Genomic DNA, 25445 nt, shown 5'->3' on the forward strand with positions numbered 1-25445 from the left:
TTTTCTATTTGTTGGACCCTTAAATTTATGGTAAATAATAATAAAAATAATGGGATTACGACATGAAGGACATTTCCACATTTTTAATTGTTCGGTTAAACAGTAATGCTGACCCAGCTCCATATCTTTAATGTGAGAGACATGTGATCCTGTTATTCCTCCTTTTCATATATCTCTCAGGCCCCAGAATTTGCATCCATATCAGACTGGGCATTTACCTGGTCCAGGTTCCAAGCAGGATATCGATCGTATCTTATGTCTAATAGTATTAATGTCACCTACCTTAAAAGGCCCGGAACAAATTGCTTTCTGTGCTTATACATTTAAACATTCTGATCTCGGAATGGCTACAGGGGATTGGAGTGGAGTGCTGAATACACTAAAAATTTGGATAGTGATGTGGGTGGCCAAAATTGTTGGAATCCAACCTTTCAGCTCTCGAACGGGCCAGCTAGAGTCATTATCTGCCATCATAGTTGTTTTGCAGCCATTGAGTCAATTCCCTGAAGTCTGCTGAGATAATAGCAGCATGTGACCAGTATAAGAGGTGCCTATGGTACATCTCAAATCGTCGTGTCCAAAGTGTCAGGTGAAAATGTAACCGTTTAATTCCCTTACTTCAAAGTGTGCTCCATGGTATAATTTTATATTTAAATACATTATTGTCAGAAAGATTCATCTTGTGTACTGATTTAAACACTATCAGTCTACATCAACTGCTAAACCATCTGGTGTCTGTCGCTCTGGTTCATACTCTTGGTGCAATATAAAACAATCAGTTCTTTCATTTAGCTTTTCCCTGCCTTATATCCTTCAATTACCTTCATGTCTTAGAAATTCAGTATGACAACTGCTACAAATAATGTATTAGACTATGGACCTAGGATCTGTTGATAGAGATGAATGTCCTCCCCAGTAGTCTTGTGCCCTCTGGCTCTCTATTAATGAATGCTGCGTATGCATTGACCCTAAACATCCTAGTTAATGAAATGCTAGTGCTAGTGGGGATTCATTATGCATTGTATTAGCCATAGTGCCTCACATATAAATAAAAGTACAGTATTAGAGCCATCTGGAAATGCTTAATGAACTTTCGATAGAAAGGCCTAATTGCATAATTGTGTAGAGGTCATTGCCAATATAACACATTTAAGATTATCATTATTAGGATAAACAGCAACCGAGTGTATGTATGTGTGTATATCTATCTATCTATCTATCTATCTATCTATCTATCTATCTATCTATATATATATCATATTTTTTAACTCTATTCCTTACAAAAATTCTCACTTGTTTTCAGACAGGTACGTGATTTGCTCTCAAGGCTTGAATATCTTCCAACATTTAAAAATAATTTCCCAGCACATTTTGCTGCTGGGCAGGTGCATATAGCTATCTACCATTCGGCAGCAGCAAGCTGTTTGGGAGGTCACAACATTATCTGCCTCCTGCCCCTCTGTCTAGAATGTGCTCAACCAGCATCTTCTCCTTAGTGAGGTTATTCACAGATGCAGCCATTTTGGTTCTCTATTGTACCACAATAAATTGTGTACCGGCCTTTTTTTTTATCTAAAACAGTGGTTCCCAAACTGTTGAAGGTCGCGGCACCCTAAGAGTCTCCATAACTTTTAAAGACACCCCTTCAAAATAATTACTGAGCAGTCCCGTTTTATAAGTAGTTGGGTCAAAAAAACGTAATAAGTATTTTTCAATTATATTTCTGCAAAAGAATAATTTACAGCTAACTCACACTGTGCCCTCCTTCATCTCCACACACTCTGTGCCCTCATTCATCTCCACTGTGCCCTCCTTCATCTCCACACACTCTCTGTGCCCTCCTTCATCTCCACACACTCTCTGTTCCACTCTGCATCTCTACACACTCTCTGTGCCCCCTCTGCATCCACACACTCTCTGTGCCCCCTCTGCATCTCCACACACTCTCTGTGCCCCCTCTGCATCTCCACATACTCTCTGTGCCCCCTCCTCATCTCCACACACACTCTTTGTGCCCCCTCTGCATTCTGGGGACCAGGAAGAGAAAAAAAAAACAAAAAAAAAAAAACAACTTACCAATCGGCGGCGCCGGGGACCCAGCATCCTCCTCTTTTCTGCCGCTTGTCACTGAATGTCGGGCGTGATGACGTCACGCCCGACATTCAGTGAGAAGCGAGGAGGGAGGATGCTGAGTCCCGGGCACTGCTGAATTGGTAAGGTTTTTTTTTCCCGTTTTTTTTGTTTTGTTTTCTCTTTCTGCCCGCGGCACCCCTGTGACAGCTCCGCGGCACCCCTCGGAAGCCGCGGCGCACACTTTGGGAACCGCTGGTCTAGAATGTACGTGTGCACTTTTTCCATGGTTCTTCTGTCTCCAACATGTTTAAGTTTAAGATAGTGAGCATACTCAGATTAAGTTATGTAAAGGAAAATATGTAATTCTTAAAGGAGTTCTCTGTTTCCAACATGATTACAATATTGAACATGGAAATGTTTTATACTCAGCGCTGTCCATTTTTTGGGAGGTTTAAAAAAATAAAAACATAAAGCTTTATTAATTTTAGATATTGAATATGATAATGTTAGAAATTATAATATTGAAAAGAAAGTTAATGGTTTAATTGTTAATATAAGATTTATCCAGTGTCGTACTGGGTTAGGAGGGCCCACCAGGGATATGTAAAGGTAGGGGATCATGAAATAGTGTGTGGGTCTGCGCCACTGAAGGAGCACAGCGAGCCACTAGACCGGACGTGGTCAGCCAATGGAGTAAACTTTTCTTTTTTTCCTTTTGGTACTTGTAATTTATACGAACACTACTGTGGCTCCTCAACGCTGCACTGCTTCTTCCACAAGTAATAGGAGGAAAGTTACTTGTTCTTCAAGCCTGCCCAGTGAGTCTGTTATCAGACCAGCCTGGAAGGCTTATTGTACCCTGCCTCCAGCACCCCTTTTACACAGTCTTGGTCCCACACCCTAGGGAAAGAGGGCGGAGCCACCAGACAGCCCTAATAAGTATTACATTATGTACTATCTTTAGAGTGGATCATTGCTTCCAAAAGTCTTGTCACCCTTGCCATATGGTACACTTTCTAAGCAGGCCTTTGTGCACTGCAGTCCTCCTCATGATGTTTATCATACTTGATGATCCTATATTTTTTTTGCATTTTAAATAATCCACTTCAATAAATAAATATTAAGCTGATATGTTATTACAGGTAGGTGTCTCTTTGATTAAATGTCTCATTAGTGAGACTAAGGGCTAGATTTACTAAGCTGCGGGTTTGAAAAAGTGGGGATGTTGCCTATAGCAACCAATCAGATTCTAGCTGTCATTTTGTGTAAAGTACTAAATAAATGACAGCTAGAATCTGATTGGTTGCTATAGGCAACATCCCCACTTTTTCAAACCCGCAGCTTAGTAAATCTAGCCCTAAGGGTGTTAGGTTAGATCTTTTTAAAGGATAGAAGGCCATCACTTCACTGCATGCTAAAAATAGCAATTAACTTTAATCACATTAAAAGCAATCTGTGATTAGAATCTAATTTGTTAACTTTTAAGTTCTTAAGGAGAAACTCCACTCAAACAGTGCAATGTTTAATAACCCCTTGAAACCGCATCATCATCATCACCATTTATTTATATAGCGCCACTAATTCCGCAGCGCTGTACAGAGAACTCACTCTCATCAGTCCCTGCCCCATTGGAGCTTACAGTCTAAATTCCCTAACACACACACAGACACAGAGACAGGCAGACTAGGGTCAATTTGTTATCAGCCAATTAACCTACTAGTATGTTTTTGGAGTGTGGGAGGAAACCGGAGCACCCGGAGGAAACCCATGCAAACACGGGGAGAACATACAAACTCCTCACAGATAAGGCCATGGTTGGGAATTGAACTCATGACCTCAGTGCTGTAAGGCAGAAGTGCTAACCACTACCCCACCGTGCTGCCCACAGCAAAACACAAAAACTACTGATACCTATTTTTTTTCCCCTGTGACTACCTCTCTGGTTGCAGTTGCAGTGCCTCGGAGCAGACACAGACCCTTGGTCTTTACAGTGATCATTAGTCGTTTGTTGAAGATATTTATTGTGACATGTTCTAAAAGTAGAAATAGACATATTAAACTCTTAATACATGTTTTATTCCATTGATACGCAAATAGCAGGTTACTGTTTGACATGTCATGCACTTAACAAGATACTAAACATAGCAGGGTTGTTTTACAACATCTCATATTACATATATAGCTGAACAATCAAAAATGTATTCAGGTTGCTATTCTGTTTCTTTTTTCTTACTTGCTGCTCTCTGTTTGATATAATTCTTGCAGTAAATATTACATAAATATTTATTGACCACACAAGCTGGCTAAATATTTTGTCTTTTCAAACTGAGATTGCTAAAATGTTAATAGATCAATGTTTGAAAGTTAAATTCCTATTAATAACTTAAAAATAGCACCCTTTTCATTGTATGTATACAAGTGGTAACTTTTTATTATTTACTTTTCATTTATGGTCTAATAAAACTGTAGATTATTGTAGGCTGTGTAAGACTGGATCCACACAACAGGTTTTTTAGCCAATTACCAGGCCAAACACCTGTAAACCGACTGTTCGACCCGATATCACAATAGTGTGTACCAGTGCCGTAACTAGACATTTTGGTGCCCTGGGCGAGACTGGGCACCGGCGCCCCCCATCTAAGTGGGAGTGGCATTTGACAAGTGGGTGTGGCCAACCTAATGTGGGTGTGGCTAGCACTTTACTGAAAGAATTTGTATATTATAACATATATATATATATATATATATATATATATATATATATATATATATTGGTAATAATTGGTAGATGTTTTTCTATAAATTACGTGGTTTACTAGATACAGTTGGGATCGTACATGTGTTACATTATGTAAGGGGTAATTGGGGACCTATTACAATATATGTTCCAATATATACCACAATTGAGACTACTCTTCTTTATCTACTTACAACTCTGCGTTGCGCTAGAATTTCTAGTCCCTTAGTGCAAATGAAAAAAGTCCTTCAGAACCTCGTAAAATGTCATCTTTAACTTGTTTCAATTGCAGTCAACGCGAATCAAGAACCATTGTTGACTCACAGGGGCCATCGTGGGTGGACTGATAAACGTCTCTGGACAAATCACACACCACTCCTTTTTAAACAATTACATATTTTAAAGGGAGCATTAGTTCATCACCCACAGCCCGATACCTGCCTTCGTGCCCAGAGGAATCGCCGCTCTAATTCAGCTCCCCTACAAGCAACAATCCATTCCCGGCAATGCAGTGGAATGCATGTGCGGTCCAACAACAGGAAGTTCGGCATTTGGAACGCATTTGCGTTCTAAATGCCGAACTTCCTGCTTTCACATGCGTTCCACTGCATTGCCGGGAATGGATTGTTGCTTGTAGGGGAGCTGAATTAAAGCGGCGATTCCTCTGGGCACGAAGGCAGGTATCGGGCGGCTGCGCCCCCTTGGGCTTGCGCCCGGGGCGGTCATACCGCCGTCATTACGGCTCTGGTGTGTACAATTATACAATGACCGATAGTAGTTCCAAAGCACCAATTGTTGGTTTATTGGTTGGTCGGTAAAACTAATAATCTCATTCCAACCGCCGTCCGATCCTGCAGTGTGTATCACAATCTCCAGAGTTTACAGAGTCATGATCTTTTCAGCCGATGCCTGCAATGAACATGTCCCAGTGAATAAATGTAGAGAGTGCTGTAGATGGAATAATTTGTGTGTTCGTTCCGAGACTGAATATTTCGTTTCAGAGTCACTGAAGCTAATAAAATTTGTAATGACATGTGCATAGCTATAACAAGGCGGTTATTCAGGTGACAGGAATGAATGAATATTGTTTGTAAAATCGTAGGTGATAACAAATTGGTCGAAAGTTTTGTAGTGTGTACCCAGCCTTAGGCACAGCAAGTAAGTAAAAAAAAAAGTGCTTCTAAAATGTTCTGCAATTTTTGTCTGTGTGTTTATATTGTGATATCTACCTTTATGTAGCCTATTTAGGGGTATGGATTAGAAATAAAAGAATTATACTCCTATATGTATCATGGTTATTCTCCATGTACCCACAAATAACCAGAACAAATGCCACACTATTTTATGGAAATATATGTAAATGACTTTACAACAACTTTAACGTATAATAACACAATAACAAAGCTATATTTCTATTAATACTAAATGTTCCACACTAATGTCCCTATAGTTTTCAACTATAGGTGTTATTGTATAGAGTTTCAAGCCCCATTTAAACAGTCTTGCTAATGTTTGGTCTCCTATTGAATTGGGCAATTATTGAAATTAAATATTTCCCATTCAGTGGTAATGGATAATAAGTGAAAGCATGCTACGTACATATAGATTCAACAATCATCAAGTTGAATCCTCTAATATACAAGGTAATCAAAGTCTTTTTCTGGACTTCTTATCTTTGCACACAAAGGTGTATAAGCATTGTGGTTTATGGAAGTTATACCAGCAGGCATAAGTTTCTTTAACTTTCATATATGAGGTTTTGAGGGCTATTATTACTGTATTTACTTTATTACAGATAGCAGATATGTAGATTTATTTTTGGCGTTGACATATGTGAGTATTCACAGTTAGGTGATCAAGGCTTGTTTTTGAATTGTTCTGCTTTTGGTTTAGGTTGTTTTCAGGACCAGTAGACTCTCTGCAGCTCATAGCAACTTCCACTGACTTCAGTTTTTGGTGACCTCAAACTTTCTTTACCCCACATCTTAGACATTGTCCTGCTTCATAAGTGCAAAATATAGGTAGAATGCAATAAGCTAGAGTCTCTTTAGGCTATCTGCACTAAAATATCCACTAGGACATAAACACTTGTAAATCTCCTACAAGATTTTGGCCACTCTGAGTATCCAAACCAGTCCATAGCCACAGCAGGAAAGAATGAATTCAGAAGCAATGCTACACATCTCATAACGTTGATATTTTAGGACTTATCATGCTACTACGTTGTCATCTGAGGTTAGGTCTTATACATACTGCTGCTGAGCCCCTCTGTTCAACTTGGCCATTCATTTTTGTGATCATCTCTGTTTGTTACACATTTGCCTCCATCAACAGCGTCATACTATTGTGTCAAATTATTGTGGTCAGCTGATGATCACACACATTGACAGGTTATTGGCTGATGTGATTTTACGGCAGTCCGAGTCCACATCTGATCAGTCTCCATTATAAGATGTCTTATTGTTAAGTTGGCCATCTCACACGTGATATTGTGATATTGCAGCTGCTATCAGATTAGTGGCCCGATATTGCACTGTGTATAGCATCAAAATTACCACAATGCCTGGTTATAATACGACTGAAATCGTTTGGTTAATTTTCGGGCATGTTGGTATGCGGTAAGTGGAGGAATGTGCGTATATAACCAGTCACCTTCTGACCACATTGACACGTCCCAGAGATAGTACAAATGATTCAATATTGTTTGATTATCCGGACAGATCTTATCCAATATGGCCACCCATGTGGGTAGCCAATTTGTACACTAATGCTGTTACTACAAGATCTACTACAAGATCAGACTGTGTGTGTGGACAGCTCAACTGTTTTTGATGTGTGCTTGCTGTGTAAACAGTTAAAAACCTAGTGGTAAACTCATATATACTCGTGGCCAAAAATATTGGCATCCTTGCAACTAGCAGCTTGGTCCACTGTTCTTGTGCACACTGCTCCAGGCATCTTGTCCCAACTGCTGTTTCCAGATCTCTTCACAGGTGTCTGTGGGATCCAGTTCTGAACTAATTGCTGGCCACTTTAAAATAGTCCAGCATCTTGTCTTGAACAATTCCTAGGTGCTTTTTGAACTGTGGTTAGGGTCATTACCTTTGACAGAGGCCCAGCTTTCTGTCACTGGGTTCAGCATTGCGCTCCAGAGTATCCTGGTAATCTCCAGATTTCATGATGCGGTGCTCATGTTCAAGATACTCAGTTTCAGATGAAGGACAACAACCCCAAAGCGTCACTGTACCTCATCCATGTTTGACTGTATGGAATTTTTAAAAACAAACAAACAAAAAACCTAATTTTGCTTTCTGTAAAGATAGGGATAATGTGCTTTACCAAATAGCTCTAATTTGGTCTTGTCAGTGCACAGGACATTCTCCCAGGAGTTTGGCTTGTTCAGGTGTGTTTTGGCAAACTCTAGTCATTCTATCTTATGTACCTCTCTTGGCCGTGGTGCCCTCTTGGGCTCCCTACAATATAGCCTTCTTTGATTGAGCTGGAGACTGATGGTGCAAGTTGGAACCATCGTACCTTGTGTCTGAAGGTCTGCTTGTATTTGTTTGGCAGTTGATTGAAGTGCTTTCCCTATCATTCTAACAACCCTGTGCTGCAATCTTTGATCAAGTTTTTTGTTGTGACTATGTCCAGGGAGGTTGGCTATGTTAATATGGAGTGCTACGCTCCGTCTCCCATCTTGGTGGTGGTGTCCCCTTTAATCTAGTGAAGACAGGAAGTAGGGCAGCCTCCAGCCATCCACATTTCTCTGCTGAGCATGCACAGACAGGAAGTTCGGTTCTCAGAAAGTTCTTCTATCGACATTTGAAATGCAAAAGATATGATATAACTAGAGCTGCATCCTTTTTGTGTAAACTTGCATATATATATATATATATATATATATATATATATATATTCAAGTTATATTGATATATATTTGTGCAGAGGCACAAAATATGTATTTGCAACCTGTTCTCTAACATTGCCCACAATATAGGAGAGTATATATATGATCTGTTACAGCAAGTTCTGAAATAAAACCAACAAAATTGGTCTAAAAGCTTCTTGTCGTTTAACATCTACCACCAACGCCGCCGACACCTATTACACATAACAGCACATGTGCCCTGATAATTTGGTTTATGCCAGTAGGCTTCAGTGCCATAGTCCTTTTATTTCCTGATAAAATGTAAGGTGGAAATGGGAACATCAAGGTACCTGGAGATTGATTCGTAGCCTTGCGATTGTCCATACTTGGCTACAATCTTCTGTCTGGCCTTCTCAGACAATTCTCTGTCTTTGTTTCTTTCAATGCTCATTGCAGTACACACAGTGACACGAAACAGGAGAGTGAGTACTTTTCTTTATTAAAGCTTGTTTAATTGGTGATTTTTATCTTGCAGACTTAGTTGAAATCAAATTATTTCTAACTACTTCTAAAAGCTGCCAATAGTTTTGTCCGGCCATTTAAGTATTTCTGTATGGAATAAGCTAAGACTTTTGTCTGATTTTTGTGTTTTAGACCAAATAAATACATTTGTGGATACCAAAATACTTTTTAATTTTAACAATTTTCTGGAAGATGTCATAATACAAAATAAGACAACAATTCCACTATAAGGGTAGCAAAGTTAAAAATGCATGGATTGCAGGAATGTAGAAACTTTCAGTAAGATTTGCCTTCAGTAACTTCGGAGGAAAATCCATTATTAAAAGTATGTGAAATAAATCTAAATGTCAATGATGATTTTTCCATATTTGTGAGTGCAAGAAAAATAATGTTATGACACAGGCTAAGGACAGTGATTGTACTGTTTTACGCCTTGGAGGTAAATGTTTAAAACCTTCCAAAAAAAGGAAAAGTGGAGGAGTCACATTCTAGCTATCATTTATATAGTACATTCTAGGAAATGATAGCTAGAATCTGATTGGTTGCTATGGTCAACACCTACACATTTTCTTTTTGGAAGGTTTGATATATCTATATCTTGAAGTGTGAGCACTAATAAATACAGTAAAATAAAGAATGTTACCTTGTGGGATATTGATGAAGTTAATGAATAATGTCAATTTGAGAATGATGTTAGTGCTTTATTTCATTGCCAGTTAAATACAATTTAAGCCAAGGTGAGAAAAGATGTTTTATGGCATTCTCAAATATATTTGTAAACATTTCTTTAAGATGTTGAAACTTAAGCTGGGTACACACTACAGAATTTAGCACCAACTTTTTAAGCTGATCGATTTTACATGCGATCGATGGTCCGAACGCTCGGTCCATGGACTGCATACACACTAGCCTTGTTTTAGACGATAAAGGAAAGAGCGGCCGTCCCGTTAGCGACTTTTTACAGCCATGTTGTCGTGAGCAATGACTGTAATTTCGTACTCACTGTCGTGGATCGGTTGGAAACACTACACACTACAAAACATAAAAGAGATTTGAACGAAACTATTGAACGGTGCGACCAACCAAATGAGGCGACAATCGTCCATTTGGGCAGACTTTCGACCATCGTGTCACTGCACACACTGACCCGACTTTCGAACGAGCGGTCGTATGTCAGCTGGTTGAGCCGATTATTGGACAAAAACCCTAAAGTGTGTACCTAGCTTTACATTGTACCCACACACATGGCAAGCATGCAGTAAACAAAATAAATAAATATGGGCAGATTTTGGGGCATATTTATTAAAAGACAAAGAAGGTGTTCGCTATCACTGACAATGAGACTTGTTATTACATTGCCTATACATGAAAGGGGTTACCAGCGGCGAGAAAATTGTTATTGCTGGTGATAATCCAGGATGACTTTAAAAGAACTAAAAGCTTTCAAATGTGAATAAAGCGTTTTTTAAAACCTATTTCTACCTAAAAATATTTATCTTTATTTATTTATTTAATTAAAAAAACTTGTTTTGTTACTTTAAATCATTTTCTGTTTACATCAGATGAACTGAAAGCCCAAACCTGGGTTTTCAGTCCCATTGTGCATGTGCGAGCCAGCTCACGCATGTGCAATTAAAGAGACTGGCCCAGTAAAGCGGTAAGTTAACACTTACTGCTTCAGGTCAGTATCACTATCCTATATTTTGCATAAATGCGGTTGATAAGTGTTTTTTTTTTGTTCTGTATTGTTGCGATGGGGTGATAATAAATATGCTCATAAATCGCTTTTCTTCTTCCACATTAATTTTATCTGACAGTATCTTATAATTATGTCTGTTTAACTAAGGTTATTTAGATAATATTTAGACACTATGCTATAGATGTCTGGCCTAATAAACAATATTTAGTAAGAGATATTAAAAAAGTAAAACTGAACCCATTCTCTATAATCTACAATATTGCAGTACAGTTTCAGGTGGCTTTTCTGTTGAAAAATGAACAATTTAGTAAAGAAGTTGAATAAACGTTGATTTGACAGATGCATTGTTCCTAAAGTGGATTGCCTGGGCTGTGTACTAAACTACTTTATGACCTTTGGAACCATTAACAGCTTTCTGAAGGCATAACTTAGGTGGTGATAAGTGCTGCCTAGAGTATGGATAAGAATCCAGCCATATGTGACAAGTGACTTGTTTGGCAAGCATTTGGAGGAACCTTTGCAATGCAGCTTAGTTATGTAGTATGTATGGAGTCACGTATATGTGTTATGAATAGAGAATTATAACGTGTTTTATGGGGAGAGGCAATATTCATAAGAACACTAGTTCCTAGTTTGTTCCTAGTGGATAGATAGGCAAACTGTTGGTTGAGTCTGCACAAGGTCTCTATCCATTGTGTGCTAAATGGTTTGTACAATTTAAAGAGAGAGTTGGTTTATGCACTGGAAGGAAAAAAAACCTGATGAGTTATACACTTGAAACATAATATTCTGGTGATCATTTTGCATAATTTCACGTAAAAATGGCTGTTTATTTTCGGAAAAGATATCGAGACAACTTAAATGTGTTTGAGAAGTGAAATTATAATCTTTACAAAGGATTGTGTTTTTGGCTGGCTGTATGTAATTGCTATTCCCGGCTTCTCCTCAAAAAGCCTTTGTTGTGGGTTCCACTCATAAGAAATGCTATTTGGCAAACATCTCTAATGCAGTGTGCGGTGTGCCTGGTTTAGCTTGCATTCACTGACTCTGTCCTTTGTTCACTGTTTATAGGATGGTTCACTGGGGAACATTGATGACCTCGCCGAGCAGTACACTGATTACTACAACACCTGCTTCACAGACGTGTGCGAGAGAATGGAGGAACTGCGCAAGCGTCACGTTTCCCAGGATCTTGATGTGGTAAGACAGCTATAGCTCAGTTTACTCTTGGACTAAATTATCACATTGGGACACAATACAGTGTTTATGTTTACACTTGCATAGTTGTCTGCATATTGTACAAGTAAATAAATAGTGTAAACACCATTTGAAAAAATAGTGCTCTGACATAATTAATTTTCTCTCAAGTTGCCAGGTGTATGCTTCCAGTAAGCAAGTTAGACAGTAGGTTATACATAATTACAATGGGTAAACTTTTCCAAAGTTGCAAAGACAAATTACAATGAGCAAAATGTTTTATTTTTAACCCAAAGTAGCTACACTTTAGCAAGTACATCTTCCATTGGGTTTAAGTAGTATCTTCCTTACTAAAATGGCTTCCTCTAGTTGTCAAGGGAAATTGAGCACGTCAGCCAGGTAGTTACATATCTCTCATGTATCTCCTTCGCCTGATTGAATTGGTGCTGCCTGGATGAAGGGATAGGTCATACTTGCCAACTCTCCCGGAATGTCCGGGAGACTTCCGAAATTCGGGTCAGTCTCACGGACTCCTGGGAGAGCTGGCAAATCTCCCGCATCCCGCACCTGGCACCCCAAAATGACACCATTCGCGGTGAATTGTGGCACTTTGGCCCTCCTGCGACAAAACGCCATTTCCGTTGCAGGGGTGGAGCCAAAATTGTCCGCGCCCCGCCCCCTCCTGCCCTCCAGGCACGCCCCTCTCCCGGACAAAGCAAGGAGAAAGTAGGTAAGTATGGGATAAGTACGGGATAGGTTTCTCCTGGCAAACAGGAGAAACAGGCATTTTCAGTAAGCATATAGAGTAAGTAGTACTTTGTAATGTATAGCTGCAAGGCATGTGTTTACATTTGGTAAGTTGACTATTGTGGTAAATGAAAACGAAATGGGGAAACCTCAGGTGCTTTTTGTAGTTTGCAAATTCTTTTCTTATTTGCGGTACAAATATGTTCTGTGGTTGCTTTATTCCCCTGTATTTAACACACCTTGCAACAGTGGTCAGAAATGTCTGTTTATTTCTATTGTAGAATTTCAACTTATCAGAATTGCTGCGATTTGAGTGTAAATCTTATGTGATTGGAAGTCAGAAGATAGTTTGTGCATGTCCCTATTTCTCTGTTCTCTTCTTTCTTCTTGGAGAAGGGTGAATACATAGCTGAATACGTTTTAGAGACGATATTTCAGCTTTGAGAGAGAACCATTTGTTCAAACATTAGAATTGTAATTAAGCTCATGCTCATCTTAGGGATGATTTGTTCTTACAACCTGCTCTGTTGCATTCACTTTTGGAAGCTGCAGATAGTGCCTCTGGCTGCTGGCTCCTTAGAGCAGAGAAACATAGTTACTGATAAGTGAAATAAAAGAACTCTATAAATCATGCTAGGCCAGGCCTGATTTATTGTTCTTCTAATGGAAGATAGCAAGAGATCTAGTTTGCTGTCATATGTGCTTATATGAGTGCAGCATGGTTGTCAGTTTAAGCAGAAGTCCAAGAATGGCTTTATGTGGTTAGAAACAATACATCGTTATCTCCTAGAGGATCATTTTATTGGAGATTGCAATATTGTATTGGTGGATGTTTCTGTGTTCAGGAAGACAGCTGAAAATTAGGAAACGAAAGGAAGAAACTAAGTGGCGGAACCACAAAGTGAAACAAGCTATCATAAAATCAAAAATTATATATTTTTATAACAATATGAAACTTACTGAATTGAAAACAAGACCACTCCTGTTTTAAAGGGACATTAGTCTAGAAAACTGTATTTCTTTATTTGTGTTGTGCATGGTAAAGTAATCGTGAAAATTTTGTCTGTTTGTATGTTCTATCTTTAGATAAAGACATATGTGTGGGAGACAGTTTGTTTCCACGTGGCAGGCAACCAGGAGTGGATCCCAGTGGGTCCTTCTGCTCCCCCCACTTTCTGCTCTAGTCCCTCACAACCTTCTCCCGTATAAGGGGCTGATCTGCCTACAGTAGTGAACGGTAGTTGTGCAGACAGACGTGGGGAATGGAAATTTTTAGCACATGCATGTAGGAGGTGATCTTATCTAACAATAGTGGTGCTTGAAATTGGCAGTTTGCTTGCAGGCACTAGCACGGAATGTATAAAAAGCCTTTTTAAACAAATGTTCATGAAACTATATCGCTTTATAACTCCATTAGATAAATCATATGGAAAGCTGGGGTTACTGTACCATTAAAGGGGTCCTATACACAGTGGATGCATCCATTTTGCGGGCTGTACAGTATATAGTTTCAGTTTGCTAGCAACCAGTGACATCACTGAGGCACCACATGACTGTTGTTCATGGAAACAGACTTATATTCATGAGGGGCTACATTCTCATAAACATTGTTACAGCCCACAAATAGGCTGGCTCCACTCTATGCAGGCGACATGTTCACTTTAAATGGCATTGTGTGGTAGGGAATATAGATTGCAAGCTCCACGGGGGCAGGCACTGTTGTGAATGATTAAATATTCTCAGTAAAATTCTGTGAGCACTATATAAATAACTCTTCATACTAATCTCTGCAACTGGCCCAATATTATTTATATGATTTACCTTAAAACCCTGTCCATGTTTTATGTATAGGCACACTAGAATTAGAATTGTAGTTTCAAGACAAGTGTTAATATGTGATTATTTAGTGGTGTTTAATGTGGGATGTCTTTCTGAAGGCAAGACTTCAGCTCCCAGTGAGGAGCCTCCAAGATAAAGTGTTTATTGAAAAGGGCTATAGGTTAGACCGGCGGTTCCCAAAGTGTGCGGCGCGGCTCCCAGGGGTGCCGCGGCGCTGTCACTGGGGTGCCGCGGGCCAGCCCTAGAAAGCAAACAGAAACTTACCAATCCGCACGGCGCTAGGACCAGGCAGCCTCCTCTCTCCCGCAGCTGTCACTGAATATCGACGTCAGTGACAGCTGCGAGTGAGAGGAGGCTGCAGGGTCCTAGCGCCGCACGGATTGGTAAGTTTCTGTTTGCTTTCTTTTTTCTATGGCTGGCGCAGGGCAGAGGAGGAGGCCAGATGGCAGAGAGGGGGACAGAGAGCAGAGGAGGAGGGCAGATGGCAGAGGAGGGGGACAGAGAGCAGAGGAGGAGGGCAGATGGCAGAGGAGGGGGACAGATGGCAGAGGAGGAGGACAGATGGCAGAGGAGGGGGACAGAGAGCAGAGGAGGGGGACAGAGGGCAGAGGAGGGGGCCAGAGGGCAGAGGAGGAGGACAGAGGGCAGAGGAGGGAGACAGAGGGCAGAGGAGGGGGACAGAGAGCAGAGGAGGGGGACAGAGGGCAGAGGAGGGGGACAGAGGGCAGAGAAGGAGGACAGAGGGCAGAGGAGGGGGACAGAGGGCAGAGGAGGGGGACAGAGAGCAGAGGAGGGGTACAGAGGGCAGAGGAGGAGGACAGAGTACAGAGGAGGGGGACATAGGGCAGAGGAGGGGGACAGAGGGCAGAGGAGGAGGACAGAGGGCAGAGGAGGAGGGCAGATGGCAGAGGAGGAGGGCAGATGGCAGAGGAGGGGGACAGATGGCAGAGGAGGAGGACAGATGGCAGAGGAGGGGGACAGAGAGCAGAGGAGGGGGATAGAGAGCAGAGGAGGGGGACAGAGGGCAGAGGAGGGGGACAGAGGGCAGAGGAGGGGGACAGAGGGCAGAGGAGGGGGACAGAGGAGGAGGACAGAGGGCAGAGGAGGGGGACAGAGGGCAGAGGAGGGGGACAGAGGGCAGAGGAGGGGGACAGAGGGCAGAGGAGGAGGACAGAGGGCAGAGGAGGAGGACAGAGGGCAGAGGAGGGGGACAGAGGGCAGAGAAGGAGGACAGAGAGCAGAGAAGGAGGGCAGAGGAGGGGGACAGAGGGCAGAGGAGGGGGACAGATGGCAGAGGAGTAGGTCAGATGGCAGAGGAGGGGGACAGAGAGCAGAGGAGGGGGCCAGCGTGACAGAGGGCAGAGGGGGCAGTGTGCCTGGATGCAGAGGGGGCAGTGTGCCTGGATGCAGAGGGGGCAGTGTGCCTGGATGCAGAGGGGGCAGAGTGTCCGGATGCAGAGGGGCATTTTTGCATACAACTAAATAAGTATTTCTGTCGTGACCTAAATACTTATTACAATTTTTTGACCCAACTACTTCTAAAACAGGACTGCTCAGTAATTATTTTGGAGGGGTGCCTTGAAAAAATTTGGAGACTCTGAGGGTGCCGGGAACTGCAAAAGTTTGGGAACCACTGGGTTAGACTGAGCACTAGTAGTGAAAGAGAGGGTGAAGCAGTGTGAAGAATAAAACTACGGTGATATAGAGGATTTCTAGATCATCTAGAGATTTTGATAGAAAAAATGTTTATTTATTAAAAAAAAAAATATTATCCATTTTTTTGAAAGTGGAATATAGAAAACCTGCTAGCGAAACACAGACAGTTGAGCTTGCACATGCCCAGAACCATCGGCTAGCAGAGCTGTAGTGTGTGTGCTTATTTGCCAATGAGCACATGCTTTTGACTTTTGTCAAATTAATAGAATACATTGTAAATGAATACAACTGCAAAATTCATACTACTCTCTCCTCACATCCAATTAAATGCAAATATAATTCAGTCAGTATTAGTTACTTACCCAATGCTCACTGAACTCCCAGCAGCCAAGAAACTGTAGAATATCACAAGTAAATTACTTTTATTGTATTTTCTTTTTTCCTAAAGTCACAAACTCTGGAGACAAAGCATAAGTAAGAACAATACAATAGAGACAAAAAATAAGTACGTACAATTACGGTGGCCATTTTGTTGAAGCCACAGTTCATTAAAATTTCAGACAAGGTTTTATGTTACTTTTTAATGCAGACACTAACTGGGAGTGCCCTAGAAGCTGTTTCTCATCCTAAACCACAGAACTGTCTTGATTCAAATGTGTATGTGTGTTCTGAGCAACTGGAAACACCAAAGTGCGACCCTGCACTTATGCTTGTGACCAATTCATTTCAGACAACTCCCTGTCCTTTTATTTTTTTTTTGGGGGGGGGGGGGGAGGGAGATTAAATATATTTAGTGTGCATGGCCTCTGCAGCCACTTAACTAGTTAAAACTAAAATGTGATACTTCAGATGATTTATTGGCTATTACATGCCATCCTGCAACTTTTGCTAAGCATATTGCTTTCTTTTCTGTCCTAGTTATGTGATTTTCAGCTCTGCATTTACACTGTTAGGTAGTGTTTTATTATCTCCACATAAAATACAAAGCTAGTCTTGGGATACAATTGTTTCCATTACTGACAGTACTAAAGAGCTGTCAAAGTCATCAGCAACAAAAATAATGAACTGTGCTTGATAATGCATGAACACTGTTGAAAAGCACAGGAGGAAGCAGAGCAATGTGTTTAGTAAAGGTTAATGGAGAGCATTTAAATGCCAATAAATTAATGTTTTCTGATGATGGAATACCCCTATAATACAATAAGTAAATAAAAATACAAATACACCTTATTGTAATGCCTATACTTTGTTCAGCGATTGTAATATTGAAATAATGAGAGTCTTCCATTGCTAAGGATAATTCACTCCTGCCAGTTCAATGCTAATACGCTTAGTGCCAAATGCTGCTAGTTATCCACTAATGTAATTTGCTCAGCATGAGTTACATTTTTATTTACACTTACATATTTATTGGAAGCTATTACAGTATACTTTAGCACAGCATTGCTGACTATAAGATTTACCATAATTGCTGTGTTAGTTTTTGCATACTGATGCTTAAATTCAACTTTCTAAGGTATCAATCCCATTAATTTGATTGTTTTGTTTTTGTTGTTTTAAGTATTATTTAGTGTTGTTGGTAGTTCTTCCTGCAGGAAAATATAGCCTTGCAGGAGCAGAATAGGTGGAATGGAAAAATGATCTTTCCTACTGTAAACTAGAAGGAAGGTCTGTGGCTGCATAAGCTCTGAACAGTGTATATTATCCACACATTATGCACAAACTGCCAAACCTCACAATGGCTTGGTCTCAAACCCTCAGACAGTGTGACGAGATTCTGCATTTATAAAATTAATTGATAGTTTGACTTGAGTGCACTTTCTTAAATGTATATCATTTTGGCACAAAAAGTGTAGTGTGTCAGCATTTATGTTACTTGAATACTCCAAACCAATAACTCAGAGTTTGGAAAACACAATCTAAGTTAACTGTTTGAAAATGCCTTCTTACAACATTGGTATGGGACAGGAAGCATGTGTGACAGATTTGCTTCATTATAAACTCATCAGATATCTTGCATATTATAGTTAGCTGATAAACAGATATAGTGCGTTTAGTTGGTTTTATGAGTATAAGTCAGAGAACTTTACATCATCATCATCATCATTTATTTATATAGCGCCAACATATTCCGTAGCGCTTTACAATTGAGGACAAACACAGTAAACTAATAAACAAACTGGGTAAAACAGACAAAGAGGTGAAAAGGCCCTGCTTGTAAGCTTACAATCTATTTAAATGTGGGGAAAATAAACTGATTATTACTATTGTTGTGCCAACATCTCCCACAGCACTGTACATAGAAAGTAACAGATAACATCATAACAATAACATTTACACATTGTAAAGACATTATGGGCTGATTCAATTCGGCCACGTTAGTTTAGGATTTACGCAACGCTAGTTCTATTACCTGTAATACGGTAATTTTAACCCAGAGTTTTGATTGCAGCTCCGAGAGGTACAAGCAAAAATCTGCGTTAAATTTACCATACTGCGCACTTTTACTGTACTAGCGATAATAGTACGCAGGCCGCAAATATTACTGTTGCTAATAATATGTTTGCTACTAATGTTTGCTAATACTTCTGATTTTCATGTCATTGACTACCATGGCAACAACAGTCACATGGTGTAGTGGGCAGAGAGATTGTGACATGATCTCCTTCTTGTTTCCCCCACTTTCATCACATCTCAGACTGAGAGCTTGGTAGCCATACTTGTTGGCCAGCCAGAGAGCCTTTGAAAAGGAGATAATCAGCTGTAGGAGGATAGCTAAAACAATGATTATCCGGTGCAACCTTAAAAGATACTTAACTAGCTATTTAAAATAAAAAGTGTGGGATTACTACTTTAACTTGGATGATAGTAATACAACAGTTAAAAGTTGAACCGACTTTCCTTTAAAGTTTAGTTTTATTCCCAACTAGCAGAAATTTGTTTAGTAGAATGTTCATATTGTATAGAGCTGTAATAGGTCTATGTGGATATCACAATATAGCATGGTGGTAGACAGTGCAGCAACAAAGCATTTTATGAAATAAGCTGAATAAAATATCCTTATAATTGTTCTTTATTTTTAGTGATTTTCAGAAGAGTGACATGAGTCTAATAATTGTCTTGATGTTCGTTCTATTGCCTTATTGTTTTGTTTCAAGGAGCAAAGGGATGTCATGTTTGTTGCTCGATATATATATATATATATATATATATATATATATATATATCCTACTAGTTCTACTGGTCTATTATAGATTCAAGCAAGACAATAGTTCTACACGTGTGGTTTTTACACATTAGTCTTCAAAACCACATCATTTGATCATGAAGTGGTTTGTATAGGCTATGTTGCTAGATGTTAGGGATTTAAACATAAGTTTAAACATAAGTTTCTCTGTTGTTCTTATTTGTGAAAATTAGACTTTAGTGGTCACATAACGCTAAATTAAAACATTTTATTTGGAACATAGGGGCTGTTTTGGTCTATTGGCAGCTTTTATATCCTATACCCACCACGTCACTATTAAAACATACACATACTTCTTTTTGGAATTTTATACATTGTACTTTCCAACCAAGATTTCTGAATAGGACAAAAGTAGGCTAAATGGTCTTGCTTTGTGGTATTGACAAAGCTGTCATATGGCCACACTTGGCGTAAGAAGTGTCTGAGTATTAGACATCTGCATATGGTGGGCTTTTTATAGCAGCAAAATATGTGTTTTACAAAGGAAATGGATTATTTCACTCTCCTATCTAAGAAATACAGAGCTGACACCTTGTTATTTTGAGATTATTTTCCATTAAAAGCTATCTGCAGTCTTAGGAGTTTGTATTTTCTGCTTGTCCTCTAAACACATAAAAACATTTCACCAGGCAGAGCAGATAATGGTATTATGTGGCTATCTGATAATGTGCTTGTCATAATGTGTTCTTTCCCTTTCTCTACACACTCACCCAGCATGGGGCTTGTTCAGCTAGATATTCCGTGGGTTCTATTACTGCACATTGCAGCAATCAGCACCAATTCTGCCTTTCTGACAGCTCTTTAGCAACCAGTGTTCAGAATTAATGTAGATTACATATTTTTGGTGTTTATATCATGCAGGATGCAATGGGCAAATTGCAAAAATGTCCTTTTAGTATCTTTGCACTTGTAGCATAGTCACATTTCTTGTTACGTAATCAGGTTAAAAATACTGGAAACCATTACTGACAGTGCATTGTAAAGGGCTGTCAACTGGAATGTGCGAGACCTTGGCGAGTGAGCCAAGCAAAACATAGGGACTCATCACACATTCTTTATTTTGCTGGCAGTCCTGTGTCCTTTAATGTCTCATTTGTCTAATATTAATATGAAGTTATTGGATGCTCATTAGCCATCATTAACATCATTATGCACACATATACAAAACACACTTCCATGTTATTGTCTGTTCATTAGGCTCCCAGTGTCAGGCAGATTTTGCCATTATATGAGGTCTGTTAAAGAAATGAATGCAACCAAACAACACACTGATTTCATTTACAGTCATATATGTTCTGTCCTCTCCTACAGCTTCTCTATTTTCCCTTCCTCTTAGTACATTTTTATTCACACAGACATGTAGAGGCCAGACAGGAAAAGCTAAATTATAGGTGTCCATGCAAGAACCAGTTCTTCTTGGTACAGCACAAACTGACTAATGCACTTTGACATTTAAACGGCACAAGTGTCACATCATGCGTAAGAATAGCCCGACAAGTACTTTTTAAAAAGACTACAGTGTAAATGCCTCTTTAAAAACAGGTTGCACCTCTTTACAATACTAGTTTGGTTCTGAGTAAGTTAAAAGCACTTAGTCATGTATCACCATCATAAAATAAATGACTAAATAATAGTCTACCATTAACTCGTGAATTAAAAGTTAAACAAAATATTTTCATATACATTTATTTTTCAATTCCCCTTTTGGTGTGGACCTGTTTTGGTTTCTGCAATTGTTTGTAACCTGTAGTTGTTTGAATACAGGAGGTAAGTACTATCTTAAGCACATGGGTTTGTGGAGATAGCAGTATTTACAGAGGAGCGGAATTTTGCAGCGGCCAATGGGAGGAGCTGGGTGGGTCGAGGGCGTCATTACTAAATACAGAGGAGGCACACCAATGTGCATTGGTTTAGGGAACCGTGCAATCATAAGATTTCATTTTGCGGAGGGGGTGCACTTTTAGGTACATTCCTTGCTATGAGGAAGGGCACACAGTCATTACTCTCCACAAAAGACTTGTACCATCTGTGAGTTGGCAGAGATCGGTCTTGTCATATACTTGTCATATACTTTTAATGGGGCACATTTTACCTCTTCCAGTTGCACTTCCGTAGAAAAGTGCATTTGTAGGCACACTTTACTCAATGTAAAATAAGGTTTAAACGCACAAATTGACGTAAGTAATATAGACAATTCCAAGTACCTAAAGGGTAGGAGGTTGGAATTTGATGTGACGCTTACACTTTTGCGCAGTGAGCCCATGGAAAGTTTTCGAATTCACTGCATGTGTCGGACATCTGATCATTGCCTCCGCTATGGGACCCTCCAGGCAATGATGGGAATAGCAGAAGTCTAAAACGTTGATACATGTTTGGAACTTCACACTTTGGGGCCCCAAAATGCACAGCTGACTTGTGTCCCATTCCCAGGTACTACTAGTTAAGATAATATTTTGAATCTAACCAAAGAGATTCAATTGAGTACATTTAACCCCTTGTTTTTCTAAATGTTTATAGTTTTGGAGAGTCAGATGACAGAGAGGGTTATAACACCAAATTTGGGGGTTGAGGGGTTGCTGGTGTTTAGAGTTCTCCTCCAGACCCAAAGTATTGAATGACCTGTCTAAAGCAGAGGCTGTTGCACCACCATTTGTAGCTCTGCAGAAGCATGGTCACTAGCTTCACTTGGTGATTTGTAGACTATTACATAGTAATCTATTGCATCATTTGCAATAAGGATATGAATGTTTTGGTGAGAGATTACCAGAGGTTACTCCCGTGTGAAAATCCAACACTACTTACAAATTAACCACAAACAGCACAAAACCTTAATTTTTACCAATTGTCTGTGTTGCTAGAAAATCCACCCCCTCAACTCTGTAATCTGGGGAATTTTTATAAAGATGCATTTAACCTGAGCCTATTTTCTCTGCCTAGTTAAGTGGGTTACTTGACCATAGTGATCTTAAGATATAATTTAATAAAACGGTCACAATCCTAAATTTTTGTTTCGCTCTAACATTAGCCCAAGCACTAAATCTAAACACTCTAACCTCAAACGCCAAAACTATCAGTAGTTGAGCCACAACCAAAGCTACAGTGATCTGCATGTTTTAGTCTGATAGCCAAATGAATTACTAGATCACATAGGGCCCCGTTTGTGCAGTTGTCTGATAATTGCACATAAATATTGTAGTTGCCAGACAACTGTGTTGCCAGCTAGCAAAAATTGAAATCTGATTGAATTTATTGGTAGTCATTGGTGGGCGTCCCATACTAGTTTTGGGCCAATTAAAAATTGCCTGAGAATATTTCCACATGTATGGCCAACTTAAATAGCTTTAAACATAGCTCATACTTGCCAACTTTTTTTTTTGTGAGGTGCAATTGCGGAGAGTGATCGTGGCGTGGGAGTCCGAGAGACCTACCTTCAATTTGGGAGTCTCCGGACATTCCGGGAGAGATAGCAAGTATGACCTAGCTTATCTCTGACACTATCCAGCTAATACAGCTCTGATGTTGCTTTTAAAATTCAACGTATAAGAAACAGAATGCAGTAAGTGTAGAGATGATTACAAATATATTTTGCGTTATTTTGTATTGCTCTCTTGAGAACACTTGATACACTCAACTTCTTAGATACAATTGCAAGTGACTCATTTATTTGCAAAAGATTATGTGGGACAACTAATGAAATCTCTATTCTGGGCCCAACTATGTCTTAACGCAGCACTGGCGAAATGAAGAAGTTGAAATGGTAGTCAGAGGTGCCTGACTTATGTTGACATCTGCTGGTTCTCAGACAATAGAGGTAACCTGTACGTACATGAACTGTGTTGGCCTTTGCAAGCTTGTGCAGCAACTTAAGCTACACTGCCTTTTACTTTATACTTGTAGTATGCTTGTATGTTTTTTTTATTATTATCTTCAGGCAGTATTCTGCAAAGGGTGCAGCTTGCCACTGACTGGGTAACAATAAATGTCTCTGTTAATCTAGAAGAAAAGTGTCATTGTTTGTATGCCAAACTCAGTGTTATGACAAATCTAACTAGAAAACAGATTAAATATAACATTATTGATACTGTCATGGATAATATATTTATATGATTTACCTGCTGCTCAATTATGTAAGAAAACAAAATTGAAGATCAATCTAAAGTACAAAATAGCCATATTTATGTTCTCTGTTTTGTGTTTGATTGTGCAGGAAGGAAATAGCTACGGTATAAATAAGGGCTATAAACTATAATTTAAAGGAGTCACGCTGTCTCGTGTTATGATTCAACAGCTCTGTCATCTCAGCAGTCTCACAGAGGCATCCCAGCTGAAGACAGTATATCCTAGTTTATTAAAAAGAGATTGTCTTAGCTGTACAGTTCTGCACAACTAATATCAATAAGGTTGAGCAAACAAAAATATATTAAATTAAATCAATCAAAGCAGATCTATAGCACAGTTATTGTTTATCACAATGATTATATATTTAAGTGAACTACTATAACCAAGAGAATATTGATTGAATACAATATACAGATATTTACATTTCTGTCATTAATATTCCACGTTAATCTAAATTGATTAAGATTCCTTAATGTCCCATAATTTATGCAGGTTTTTGTGGTGCTTTACGAATAAACAATAATGATAATGGGTCTTATTCATTAAGGAACACAAAGCAAACATAATGTGTGTGTGTTTTTTTAAAAGGCACGTAAATCAGATATACAGACGTCTGTAGTCAACAAGGAGCAGATGTGAAGCTACATCTGGTGATGAATACGGGTGTAGGTCCGCTCTGCCCTAATAGACAGGACACTGCAGGATACGTCCGATACATATGTGGAGTATAAAGTCCCAAAAGAATGCAAAGAAAAAAAAAAAAATTAACAGTTTGCATTAATTGTACAGTCATTATTAACAAAACATGAAGAAAAAAAGTTGTTTTATTTATTTTATTCCCTATCAAATATAATTATTGGGATGTAATTAATGTCTACTGTACATAAAATACAGTTACAGTTTCTCCTGATTGCAGACACATTTTCTAGCATGTAAACATGACTGTCATCACTAGTAATTAACACTTACATTAGACCTGGAGCAAGAGATACGACTGAAAAACAAGTTCCTTAGAGATGCCCAGACCTTGAATTGGACACTGCGGTGTGTGGTCGAGCTTGGCACGCCCTTACTGTATATTGACTACGGGCATATGCCCATTTCCCTCTCTGTTTCACCCCTGAAAAGGTAGCCTGTAATAATTGTCCTTTGTGCTCAAAGGTGAATTGAACGCTGCTGCATTCTCTGGCGTATGGTCTGGTTCTGGTCATGCACAGAGTAATTGTGCGCATTATACGCAAAAAAACGCCATTTATTAATGAATCAGCCAATATTTCTATCTGCTGTGTTTTTTTGGCCAAAGACAAAAAAACATGAGCTACTAAACAGCTACATACAGCTACTAAAATAAAACCATGTCTGCAAGGAATATGTCACGGCATAACAAGCGTTCCCATACATGTTTCACAACATGTATTCATGAATTAAGTGACTTGGCCATCATTGATACAGCACAAATTATTTATGTTCCGTTATTCGCTTTATAGAACCTTCATAGAGTTTTAGTGTAAGGATTGATGACTCGTATGTGCAACTCTGCTTGTGTTTTGTCTACTTTGTGGTAAATTACCTCATTTTGAATGGGGCTATGTATGCTTGTGTACATGTGAGGACTTATTGATACATTAAACCATACTTGCCAACTCTCCCGGATTGTCCGGGAGACTCCCGCATTTTGCGAGAGTCTCCCGGACGAGTGTGGCAATCTCCCTGATAGGAAGGGGGAAAAATTTAGTTTAAA

General features: G+C 39.4%; 1 protein-coding gene across 6 annotated transcripts in view; it reads left to right on the plus strand.

Moving 5' to 3' along the window:
* Nucleotides 1-25445, plus strand: part of SASH1 (SAM and SH3 domain containing 1) — a 191205-nt gene that overhangs the window by 37547 nt on the left and 128213 nt on the right. For all 6 annotated transcript variants that reach the window (XM_075203241.1, XM_075203242.1, XM_075203240.1 and 3 more), the window contains exon 2: nt 11971-12099. In XM_075203241.1, the coding sequence (XP_075059342.1) occupies nt 11971-12099 (129 nt within the window). The remainder of the gene's footprint in view (nt 1-11970; nt 12100-25445) is intronic.

This window comes from Mixophyes fleayi, chromosome 3 (assembly GCF_038048845.1).
Source record: "Mixophyes fleayi isolate aMixFle1 chromosome 3, aMixFle1.hap1, whole genome shotgun sequence".
NCBI lineage: Eukaryota > Metazoa > Chordata > Amphibia > Anura > Limnodynastidae > Mixophyes > Mixophyes fleayi.